General features: G+C 38.2%; 1 protein-coding gene across 1 annotated transcript in view; it reads right to left on the bottom strand.

The window, feature by feature from the left end:
• UBN2 (ubinuclein 2) overlaps window positions 1-10186 on the bottom strand; it is a 60560-nt gene extending 50374 nt beyond the window's left edge. The window contains exons 1-2 of the mRNA XM_069461504.1: window positions 9528-10186; window positions 4982-5074 (exon numbers count right to left, since the gene is read on the bottom strand). Coding sequence (XP_069317605.1) covers window positions 4982-5074; window positions 9528-9998 — 564 coding nt within the window. The 5' untranslated portion in view covers window positions 9999-10186. The remainder of the gene's footprint in view (window positions 1-4981; window positions 5075-9527) is intronic.
• Between the last annotated feature and the right edge of the window lie 2905 nt (window positions 10187-13091).

The following is a 13091-nucleotide window of genomic DNA, read 5'->3' as shown; positions in this document are numbered from 1 at the left end:
GGATTAAAGGAGGTTGAAGAAAATTTACTTAGCTCAAAGAGGCCAAAGAATTAAAAGGGCATGTCATGACAAGTAATTAGAATTGGTAACCACAATAAAGAAACTATTATCTGAGCTAGGAATTCTTCTTTGCCCTTTATTTAAGACCCTCTCTCCCTTCCCTCAGTTTGTTTTCAAAGGTTATTTTATGTTTTTACTGTATAAGTAATATTATACTATTGTTGGTCTACAGAACCCTAAATACAATGGTATTTGTTTTGCAACACAGTTTATTTTTTGGTGGTGTTAACAAGTTTACTCAAACAAATTCCTTTACCTAAAGCTCTACCAAGTTGATCCTTGGGACCAGACTCAACATAAGGCCAAAACAAACAGGAAAACCAGCCTAGGAAGTTTCCAAGGAAGCACTACCCCTCACAGGTGTGGACGATTAATTAATAATGTAAGTAACTGATATAATTCTTGAAACTCCAGAAAGAATACATAAATGCTTTCAAAACATCCACTTGTATCAGTCTCATGGTTGAAGACACTTAAAAAAAAAATAATCCATAATTATTTTAGGATGAAATTTTATTTCTTTTCACTCAATTGAGTAGTATTTACTGTGAAGAAGTCATTCATCAATTATACAGTTATCCAAAGATATTGCCATTCTGTAAAATATATCTGGATGAAATCAGTTTCATAAGTCATACCAAAAGAAAACCAAAATTTTTAAATTTTATTTATTTTATTTTTTTCTTCTCTTTTATCCCTCAGCAAATGTGAGAAATCAAATCTTTTTAGAAATATAATTTGTCTTTGAGTAAAAACAGTATTACTCCATTTGATCAACTGTTTATAAGACTGCTCAGAATTACTTTTATACCACCAAATCTACCTCTATTCTCCCTTTTAAAATAAATATGAAGCTAGGAGGACTCCGAGAATCCAAAATCACATAGAACTAAGCATGAAAAGTGGTATTCAAGGACTCCATGGCACAGTAAGTAGACTTTAAAGTAATAATGTAATGTCATGAATGTTAATAAATGCATGACAGAATACATGTCTTCCTACCCAGTCATTCAGATTCAGATAGTCTTAAATGAGCCCCTGCTAGAGGCACCAGGTAATATGCTAGGTGTTTTAACTTAGATCACTGAATTTATAACCAGTTCTAGGATAGCATGATCTTTCAAGATGGCTGGGGTAACTGAGAAAAATCACTAAGAGTAATCTTCCAACAACTACAGATTATCCTATGTCCTAGAAGGCTACAAGAACAAGTCTATACCTATCAAATTGAACCTCATTCCCTGCTCTCGAGTATAGATAAGGTATAAACCACCTAGAAATCATCTAAAAATTTAGTTGGAAACTGGAATGTTTACTCTAAACACTTGGAGCCTTAACTGAGAATGAGGGAAGGCATAGGAGCTTCTTACACTGCATCCTGCTTTCTTCCTACAGCAACAATCAAGACTAAATTTGGAGCCTATAGAGTGGCAGAAATGTCAAAACTTGGACTTAGCTATGTACTAAGACTTATGTACAGTTACCAATTTAGCATACTCCAGGTAAAAATAAGTACTTAATAGTCATATTGACCTTTTCCCAAAAAACTATTTAGCAATTGCTGCTGAATATGAACTGTCACATTATCTGAGCATAAGAGCAACATAACAGGAAATATAACGTACCCCATAAAAATAGGACGGAACAGGAGGGGGAAACCCTGTAAATTCAATTCAGGGTACTCCTTTTACAATTTTATACTCTATAATTTCTGGTATCACTGATTTCAACTACTAGAACATCTGAATTTGCTACCTCTGAACATCTATAAGGATCTTTGTTAGGCCAGGCACAGTGGCTCACACCTATAATCCTAGCACGTTAGGAAGCTAAAGCAGGAGGATTACTTGAGGCCAAGAAGTTCAAGACCCCATCACTACAACAAATAGAAAAATTAGCTGGGCGTGGTGGCACATGCCTGTAGTCTCAGCTACTAGGTAGGCTGAGGCAGGAGGATCACTTGAGCCCAGGAGTTTAAGGTTGCAGTGAGCTTATGATGACTGTACTCTAGCTAGGGAACAGAGTGAGATCCTCAAAAAAAAAAAAAAAAAAAATGTTGTTTAAGAGAGATCTTTTGTGGCCAGGTGCGGTGGCACACGCCTATAATCCTAGCACTCTGGGAGGCCGAGAAGGGAGGATTGCTCGAGGTCAGGAGTTTAAGACCAGTCTGAGCAAGAGCGAGACCCCGTCTCTACAAAAAAATACAAAGAAATTAGGCCAGGCGCAGTGGCTCATGCCTGTAATCCTAGCACTCTGGGAGGCCGAGGCAGGTGGATCACTTGAGGTCAGGAGTTCGAGACCAGCCTGAGCCAGAGCGAGACCCTGTCTCTACTAAAAATAGAAAGGAATTATATGGACAGCTAAAAATATGTATAGAAAAAATTAGCCGGGCATGGTGGCACATGCCTGTAGTCCCAGCTACTCGGGAGGCTGAGGCAGGAGGATCACTTGAGCCCAGGAGTTTGAGGTTGCTGTGAGCTAGGCTGACACCATGGCACTCTAGCCCGGGCAACAGAGCAAGACTCTGTCTCAAAAAAAAAAAAAAAACAACGAAATTATCTGGACAACTAAAAATATATAGAAAAAATTAGCCACGCATGGTGATGCATGCCTGTAGTCCCAGCGACTCAGGAGGCTGAGGCCGAAGGATTGCTTAAGCCCAGGAATTTTTGGTTGCTGTGAAAATTCTGTGGAAGTGTCATGTTTACCTTAAATATTTATGTGCATTCTATATTTATATTTAATGTTCATAATACTTGTGGCATGCTTTTAGGTTAATGTACATAAAACCTTTATCATGTAAGACATTTTAAATCTTTAATTAGAATGGAAATAAGACAGTAAGTTAGCAAAATAAAAATCTAGAGAAGAAATATAGCCCATTAATTTGGATTTTAACAGGAGTAATATTTTATCCCTGCACAATGACAATGCTTGGATATATCCAAGTTATTTGAAATTCAATCTTACACATCAAACAACTTCTTCAGAACATTAGATATCCTATGCCAAGTACTATCCTAGGGTTAACCAATAAAATTTAATGCTAACTTTGAGGGAATATATCATATACTAACTCACATTACTTATAGAATCATATGCTAGGAATCTTTCCATTTGCAAAGGGCAATTCTAATCCTTGGTTTTGTAACCCACAGCAAAATAGCCTCTCTGATATTGTATTGGAGGGAGTGGCAACTGGTAAGTTGGTAATATATACCAAAATTATAAATGCATAAATCCTCTGACCAAAATCTCCCACTTCTAGGAATTTGTCCTACAGATAAACTTGAAAATGTATAAAATGCCATTTTACAAAGTAATTTACAGCAGCACTGTTTGTAAGAGCAAATTTTTGAAAACAACCTAAGTCATTTGAAGACTGGTTAAATAAATTGTGGTATTTCCATATAATGAAATACCATGCAGCCTTAAAAAAGAGAAAGCTGTTTGTCCTGCTAGAAAAAAACCCCAAACTCCAAGATATAGTAAACACAAAAAGCAAAGACCCGAAGTTATGTATAGTATTCTGTAATATGTATAAAAGGGTAGTGGGGGAGGAATAGATGTATATGTAGAGAGACATAATATCTCTGCGATGCCCCCCAAGAATGTTACTTGCTTAGGAACTGGGATTAGGTGGTTGGGCAATACAACAAAAGGAAGATTTTTCACTCTCTATATTCCTTTAGTTTTTTAATTTTGAACCACGTAAATGTACTGTTTAGTTAAAACATTAAATTTAACCAATATATAACTTCTACAAATCCTAAAATACTATCTATATTTTTTATACATCACAATACAATATAATCTCACAAGATTATACTGTCACAGAATATAATCAGTAAGAGCCAGAAGGGTCTCTGAAAAATCTGAATCTATAAAAAATCAATTTATAGATAAGAAAATTGTGGCACAAAGTTGTTAAATAATCTCACCAAAAGGATATAATTAGTAGGTGGCAAAGTACTGACTCCAATCCCAATCTATTCTCATGTATTTCTGCCACCCACAGTTTCTTAATTATCACAAGGAGCCAGCAAGTGGTGGCCAAGATTCTAGCTGCATCTTGAGCATAATGTGAATGATAGCATTAGTGTGAGCTGATGTCCTAATCCCTGTAAGATACTGGTCAATGCACACAGAGAAATCAGAAGGATAAAGTCTTCTCAACTGGGTTACATTTTAGCAAAGTGCCAAGAGTACTAAAGATATGGTACAAACATGGGGTGAGGAGTGGGGCTTCCTAAAAAGTCAATTACACTAGAAAATTTTAGAAAAATATTAAGCAACAATCAGGTAATTAAAAATTATTCTTACATTAAAACAAACACCAATATATTATGGCACAGAATATAGAATGCACATAAATATTTAAGGTATACATGACACTTCCACAGAATTTTTATGTTGTTTCTAATTGAGTCTGATCCAAGAGGCCTAGAAGTATACACATTCACTCTCAAACTCTTAAGAGGCAGGAAGTTTTGAGAACTACTACACCAAGGAAATTAAAAGAATGTTCTCAATGGCAGTGAAATAGGGTTGGAGCTAGACAGCCTATTCTTGCCACTGTGTAATCTTAGATCACTTACTTAAATCTTGAGCTCAGAGCCTCAGTTTCTTCATCTGTAAAATGTGGTCAATATCACTTAGCTTGTAGTTTTGTTGCAAGGATTGGAGATAATATATATATTAAACAAACTGCCTAGGCTCTAGAAGGATTATAATAAACAATGGCTACTATTATAGCCATCACAAACCTATCAGGATCTTCATTTGACTGTCTAACCATTCATTTGGTTTCAACTTGGAGAAAAAACAAGGCAGGCAATAGATGTTTATAAGCCCTCCCAGCTAGCCACAGAAATAGGCCAATAGGATAAAATTACCTAAGCAAACACTTTATTATACTCACATATTTCATTTCAAACTTCTTAGCCAACATTTCCACTTCTTGCCTCTCCTGATGCTCATCATTAAATGGGTCTTCCGTGTGAATGAGCTTCTTCTGATTTAAGGTGAATGGGAAAAGAAATAGAAGTATTAATATTACTGCAACTATTATTTTTATATATTTGTTATTGTTATATATCAACTACTTCAATTATATTTTAATATAATTGAATGTACAATTATACTAAAAAATGTTCTATGTGTTATATAATTGTATTATTATCAGAGTTGTATACTTAAATTTAATCAATAATGAAAGATGATCTTTCCTAATACGAATAAGTCATTAAAAGTAACTAAAAAGAAATAAAGGTTCATAGCAAAACGTATTTGCAGTTTTAATAGACTCACTCATATACATTACACATTCCACAGGTTTTTAGTGGCTAAGAACTCAACAATCCAAATTGTCTTCCGCAAAATGATCATATGGTCACCCTCATCCAAATAACAAAGGGAAAAACCCACAAACATTAGGTAGAAAAATGAAAATCCCACTTATAACTCTAGTTTGCCATTTTCCCTAACAAAGATTAACTGTTTTGGTCAGAAAATGATTCTAAAAGAATCTCCAGATTATTAATTGGGGTCAATGTTTAATTATCTGCCTGGGAATTATCAGTTGAGCATCTGTAGTTACTACAGCTATTAGAGACTCAGTATGAACAATCTCTCTATCACCAATATCCTGACAATGGATATCCATTCAGGAATACACAATACTTTTAAACAAAGCTAGAAAAGTGAAATAGCTGCAAAAAGATTATATTACCATGGCTTCCTTCTAGCAGAGAGGAGTGATAGTTTAATATAATACATGGTTTAAAAACATGCACACACAGAGCTAGGATCCACCCATTTACCAAAACAAACAAAAAGATAAATCACATCCTCAAATTTCCCATGTTAGCAGACACATTTTATACATATGGTTTTTCAACATACAAAGAATTCAAAACAAGGAGTTATTTATAGATAAAAATACTATTTTTATCCAGTTTCAGAAGATTGATTAGAAAGTTAAAAAAAGGAAGGTTAGATGTTTTTATAAAGTCTAATCTTCAGGTAATTAAAAACGAAAAGTATACTACAGCTGAAATACTAGATACAGATTCAGCTGACCCTGAGTGGCATGAAAAAATGCAGACGGAATGATTTGCCCACTTTGGAATTGAGATGCTTCATCCTGGATAGAAAGGCTGAGATATGATCAGTCTAAAAAACATGACAGAAAAACATGGACAGAATGAACACAATTCATCATACTTGGGACATCAGAATAAAGGACTACTCCTTAAAGCTTAAAGGAGTTAATTTTAGAATCAATTTTTTAAATTATGGTAATAAATAATTAAATCCTGTATCCCAATAGAGTTACCAATGGAAAACATAAACATGATCCAAAAGGAAATAAACTACTGAGAAATAAACTGATAAGGAAATAAGGAATACTAGGCATGTTCAGGGTATAGTCTTAACTTGAGGCTAAAGTTAAGGCCTGATCAACCGCCATAGCTTGCTCTTTCATGCACTGGGAAGTCCAAATACTAGGTCTTACTATGGGTGTGACCCATTTTATATTTGTAAATATAAATACATGGATGTATATTTTTCATAAGGGTATTCTTACATGGCATTCTAAAATATTTTATGTACTTTATATAAGCATCAAAAGTAAATCTTAGGCTGGTGTATCAAGAGTTAAAAAAGTTTTCTTTAGTATCAATCACTGCCAAACTTATTTCTAAAATGCAATATTACCCTTTAGCCAGAAATGGTTAACAAATTAATCTTTCAGAATAGGGATGATTCCAATACCTGTCATCATTCTAAACCACCTCTATCACAGCACAGGAGTGCATAAAGATAACAAGATTAAGGGTTTACCTAACCTGTGGTTTTGTTTTTCATATTTGCCAAGCATAACCTTATTTAATTGTCCTTTTCCTCATGAACAAAAAGAGAGCATAGAAAGCGTTCAGATTGCACTCCGGTTAGTCAGGGTTTTACTGTTGATTTAGTATTTATGAAGGGCTGATTTAAATGTACCCTATTATAGACAGCATCCACATGTAACACTTTTTTGTTTCTTTACACAGCTCCACATCTATCAACTTTGGGATCTGGAACTAAAATCTAATTCAGAAAGAAATTTTACAAGATCTCCTTTCCTTCCCTCTTTACTTTCAGCCTACTACAAGGTATACTGTTCAATTACAATAACTCAAAATTAAAACTTTTTGAAAATATTACAACATCCCTAAAAATAAATGGACTCTCCTTCAGAGGGAAGGAAAAACCAGATTTGGGAACCACCACTTTCCAGACAAATTCTAATGTTCACATTTTACTTTCTGATGGTCTCTCTTCAGAATTTCCATTCATGGATCCAGAACAACTTTACTTAAAGAGATGTCTTCTACACTTTCTTATGCAATAAATATATTCACTACGAGTAATCATAGAAAAATGTGGCAAATCTTTGTTGCAAAGGTGCACTGTATAAACAATGGATTTTTTGTTCAGTGGAATAGGACAAAAGATGTATGGCTGAATATTCAATGAGAAAATTGGACCAATAAATTCCTAAATTGATAGTGTAAATACAAAATTTAAATGGAATTATTCATCTTGCTCTTATTGCATGAGAGTAGCAGTTCTGGTATTCTCAAGTTAACAAAGCTAGGGTGTCAAAATAAACTTTTTTCCTAAACTTTCTCTTTTATAATTAAAAGATACATGTCTATTATTAATTTACCATGGCACGAGTATTACAGCATAAAGAGAGTTATAAGAGAGGACTTTGTATTTCTACTATGACTCTAATTTTACTTCATTTTGGCAGGATCCTCTAAATTTAAACTGTATTAAGTTACTTGTAAGAAATTTTGCTTTACTAAGGATTGGTACTACTATGGAAAGAAGTACCAATAAAATTTCATACATGGAGTTCTGCTGAATTAAACTAGGTAAACCATGTACAGTGCTTGCTTAGAGCTATGTCTAGCACACAGTAAAAACTTTGTAAATGTTAGCTATTATTATGTATTTTTACCCAAAGATAATGCTTTTCACCTGTACTTTATACAAATTGCAAACCTACTTAGAAAAGCAGGTCAAATACAATTTATTTGAAAAATGCTCCAATCCAATGTTTTCAATACTTTTTTGGGAAAAAAATGACATCACATTTATAAAGAGAAGCACTAAAACTAGTCTAAAGGGCAATATATTATGTTGAAGTGACCAAAATGATCTAAACCCTTAGAAATTCATCTTGACTGAAAACAGTTTAGTAAAGATTTGACCATACATTTGTAAATAATGATCAAAAAATTAGCTGGCCATACAATAAACAAAATCTAGTGACACTGTTTAACATGATAGTTTTGACTAAGGAGTCGTCACCTCAACTATAAAGACAGTTGAGGATAAAAACAAAACAAGTGACATTCTAGAGTCCATTAGACCTATGCTAAAGCAAAACCTAAAAAGGGCATAATTGCTCAACAACAGAGAAAATTGTTCTCTTTCTTTACTATTACCCTATCATTTCCCTTACTAACTTAACTTTTAAAGATCCATCAACCCACAACAATAAAAATTAAAATTACCAACAAACCCCTGTCCTATCTCCATTGTTCACCAATTACATCAAAAGCATACTTACATATTTTCAATAGTTTGTAAAAATTCAAAGCTAAGTGTTTTTATCATTCTCCAAAAATTTCAATGGTCAAATACAATATCCTCCTATAAACTAATGCTACACACTCAAATTTAAGAATATAATGGGTAGGTGCCAAATAAACAGGAGACACCTTCTCATTCAATTACAATGTGAACTCCACAGAAAGCAAAGCTAAAAAGGTTTACCAATACTAATGCAAGGGAGAAAAATACGTAACCGGATAACCAACCCGCGTCTACATTCCTAAAGTGGAATCTTTAGTCTCTTAAAATCTTCAATTAAAAAAAATATCACACGCACGCAAGCACACCTCAGCAGCCACGGCGCCCCGCATAACAAATAGTGATGAGGATGAGGATGATAGGAGAGGGGTTACACAATCTCTCTGCTTCAGAGTGGGGGGCGTGTCCCCCAAGGTTTTCTCTTCCTTTCTACCGGAACGACAGCTGGAGCGCCACATGGAGAACCCCAGCCGCACGGCTTGCAGGGCCCCAAGATTTTGTGTGGGGAGCAGAAAGGAAAGGAGGAAAATCTGAGGTTTCGAAAGATGTAGAGGAAAACAGGCTCGGCGCGGTGCTGGGAGCGAATGCGGGCAGCGGGGTGTCGGCGCGGCCGGGTGAGAGCCTCGGTAACCCCGGGGAGCGGAGCAAAGCAGCGCTCACCGCCCCGTCCACCCGCTCGGCCCCTGCCCCCTCCACCCCACCCTCGGGGCGACCAGGACGTGCTCCGTGGGCGCCCGAAGGTGCAAACCAGCTGGGGAAGGCGGCGGGTCCTGAGGCTCCCGGGGTCTGGGGCAGGAGGGAGGAATCTTCTGTACCCGTTGTTCTCCGCACAGCAGCAGCTCCGGGTAACTGAACTCCACGCAGCTTTCGTCGGTGGGGTCCTTGAGCACCAGCTCCAGGCGCACTGTCTCCCTTGGCGGCCGCGGCGGCTGCTCCGCCCGGGAAGCTGACTCCCGCAGCGGGGATGGCTGCAAGGGCAGCTGCGGGAGCGGCGGCGGCGGCGGCTCGGGCCGCGGGGGCTCGCGCTGCAGCGACATGGGCGGCTCGGCTCGGCTGACCTCGCGCTGGGGGAGCGGCTTCTCCCGCGGCGGGGGCTGCGCGTCCGAGCGGGGGGCAGGATCCCGCGGGGCCGGCGGCTCCGCCCGGGCCGGCTCGCGGTACGGCTGCGGCTCCAGCCGGGGGGGCTCGCGGGGGTACTCGGGCTCGCGCTCAGCTCCTGGGTACTCGGCCTCGCGCCGCCTCACCGGTGACAAGCTAATGAACGCTACTCTGCGCGGCTCCGCCATCCCCACTGTTCTGGCCCTCGGCTTTCGCTCGAGCCGGCGCTCGCTTCTACGCCGCGTTGCGTGCCTGCCCGCCCTTTCCTTTGCTCTCCGTCGTTTTTCTTCCCTCCACCACCCTCAGCCGTCTCCGCCGGCGCCACGGTGAGTGCGGACCGTGCCCCCTTCCCCGCTACTATGTTCTGATGGGTTCCGCCGCCATCGCCAGGGTCGCCGCAGCCGCCATGTTGGATCCCCCACATAAATAGAAGCAGGCCGCTGAGCGGGCGCATGCGCAGAGAGGAGACGCTCGCGTCCACTGTCGTGGCTGTTGCTCAGTTTTCCTCTTTTCCTCCCAACAGTCTGGAGTCCAGACAGGTCGACGGAAGTGACGTCACGGAACGACCTGTTTCCTTGGAAACGGAGACGCCGTCTGCGCCCTTCCTCAAAGGGAGGGTTCTGGCGTTTCCCTAGGAGCTTCCTATTCGCACCCGGAAACCGAAGGCGCGTTTGGAACTTCGAAGGGCGAACGTCGCGATGTGCTTGGGACCGACCCAGCCATGGCGCCGCGTCCCGCCAGACACTGCCTCCCGCTCTCGATTCTAGGGAGTTGGGGCTGTTAGCTGATTGTCCAAGATGGACACTGGGCAGGGGTAGAGGGACGCGCGGACTGTCCCCTGTGCCTGCCCAGTGCCCCCGCAGCCCGAAGTACCGAAGGAAGAAAGGAAATGCCCAGCTCCAGCCAGACTCGCCCCAGTGCCTCCTCTCCCGAAAGGGCTACGCTGACTCCCATGGGCCTCCCGTTCCTGGACCAACTACTGTTTTCCTCACCCGGCCGCAGTGGGCGTTGCTTGGGGCAAGGTCGTAAATGCTCAATAACGTTGTGTAGATGGAAAATTAACACGCAAATGAACAGTCCTGGGCTCATTTGTAAGGTCTTAACTGTTGACATCAATAGAAAACTTCTTGAGGGGTTGGTGGTTATCTGAAGGGACGCACTCCCTGAAAGAATGCTGAATGACCCATTTGAGGCTGGAGGAGGAGTGTTGATTGGGCACGTCTTGTAGGCGCGCCTGTGATAAACTAATGGAATTCAGATTTAAAAGGGCGAGAATTGCCGTTTTAATCCATTCAGAAAGTATATTTGAGGACTCGCCCTCCACATCCTGAAGGGAATGAAGCCTTCTGTTAATTGCATTAACCGGACTAAGTGCTGAGGAATTTTGATTGAGTCAGTGTGATGTCATAAACAAATTGTGAGTAGGTTCAATTTTTTGCTCTTTCATTATTTTCGCTGCTTGTACGAAGATGGTGATGGAATCGATGATTCCAAAGGTCCCTCCCAGCTCTAAAATGCTGTTATTTCTCCTTGGCACCATGTTTTGCCTCCGTTATCTCCTTTTCCATTGCTCCTCTTCTGATTCCGAATTAGGGTCTCATTTTTGGATTGTCTTAGTAGTACTTAATTGGTCTTTCTGCCCTCAGTCTCTATTCCCACCAGTCTGGCAATGGGCCCATTTTAGTGCTTCTAAAACACTGCTTTTGATTATATCATTCTCTGTCCTAGCTGCAACTTACCTACAAACTATGTTTTATACTTATATTCAATATTTTCCGCAATTTAGCTTAGAGACTGCAAACTGGTGGTCTGTGGGCCATATCGTCCTGCAGTTGTTACTTATCCAACAATACCTTCTGCTAACTTCTGCTAGTTGGATGTTTTTCCAACTCTTTGATCCACAAGCCACAAAAGAAATAGATTTTATTTTGTGACCCAGTGTACACACACGTGTCCATATCTGAAATATAAGTTTCACAATACTTACCCTCCTGTGTAGGATAAAGTAAAAACAAAGTTAATTTAATATATAATACAGTTTAGAAACAAATCTTAATATAAATAAAACAGAAGCAAATTAAGAAAGATTTTATTTACTGCCATGGAAGTCTTTGCCTGTTCATAGATTTAGTCCACTCCAGAATTCATGAGGACGATAGTACCAGGACAATCTGGTCTACTGTTGAGTGTTGAGCCTGATCTTCTTTATTTTTAAACAGATCAAAATTGAAAATCCTATTTCGCATACATAGACAGTTGTGAATAGTATTAATATTATAATAATGTATATCCACGTTCTTCTTAGCAATAAATTCTTTAATCTTAATCCAACATCATGATAAATTTCATATATGGCAATCATTTTTTCTGTGTAAATGAAGTACTAAACTGCAATAATTTATTTTCTTCATAGAATACCAAGGTTAATTCAATTATTTAAGGTTTTGAAAACCAAATGAATCTTAAATACATTATATTTAATGTTTCAAGTTCTGTTCTGCTTTTAACAGTTCCTTGTAATTTTTTGTGTCTCTACTGTTTCCTGATCATAGTTGCTGTTTTATCACTTGAAATTGTTATAAATTGTATAATTTTTATCAACCCACATATTCTTTTGTGATTTTTTTTTAACCACCAAAATGTTTTTATTTTTGTCATTGACAACATACACAACACTGCAATTGTATCAGTATTTTGTTTGGTTTCTTAAGTATTAATATGCATTAAAAATATATATTTTTATATTTAAGAAATGTGACACATTAAAGAAGTCCTGTATGAACATAATCCTTTCTCAATATATTTTCCTGCTTTGTTTCATACGTAAATATTAATGATTTAATCTACAAAGTCATAAACTGTCAACTTTCATGGTATAGAAGTATATACAAATTTTATAGTTTGACAAAAGTGTTCTCATTATGACTTTATAATTAACAACATGAAGTATTTGCAGTGTTTATTATCAATCAAATGAATTATCACAAGTTCTTAAAGTCTCCCAACTTGTTCTGCCAATAATTGACTTTTCCAGTGCACTTGGTAAAGATACCATACATTTAAAAAATCAAAATGGTCAAAAGCCTAGATTTAAAGAAAAAAAGCAGAGAAGGTTGCTATTTAAATATTACTAAGTCTTATTAAAACCACTACAGTTTGTGTGAAAAACAAAAAAATGCTACTAAAGAGTGAATGTTTATACCATTATATTTACATGATATCTAACAAAATCTAAAATTTGAGAAACAATAAAATCAGATTAAATCCATATTAGCCTTGCA

The sequence above is a fragment of the Eulemur rufifrons genome, chromosome 29 (assembly GCF_041146395.1).
Source record: "Eulemur rufifrons isolate Redbay chromosome 29, OSU_ERuf_1, whole genome shotgun sequence".
NCBI lineage: Eukaryota > Metazoa > Chordata > Mammalia > Primates > Lemuridae > Eulemur > Eulemur rufifrons.
The sequence above is the reverse complement of the archived record's forward strand: the minus strand, read 5'-3'. Positions and strand labels throughout refer to the sequence as shown.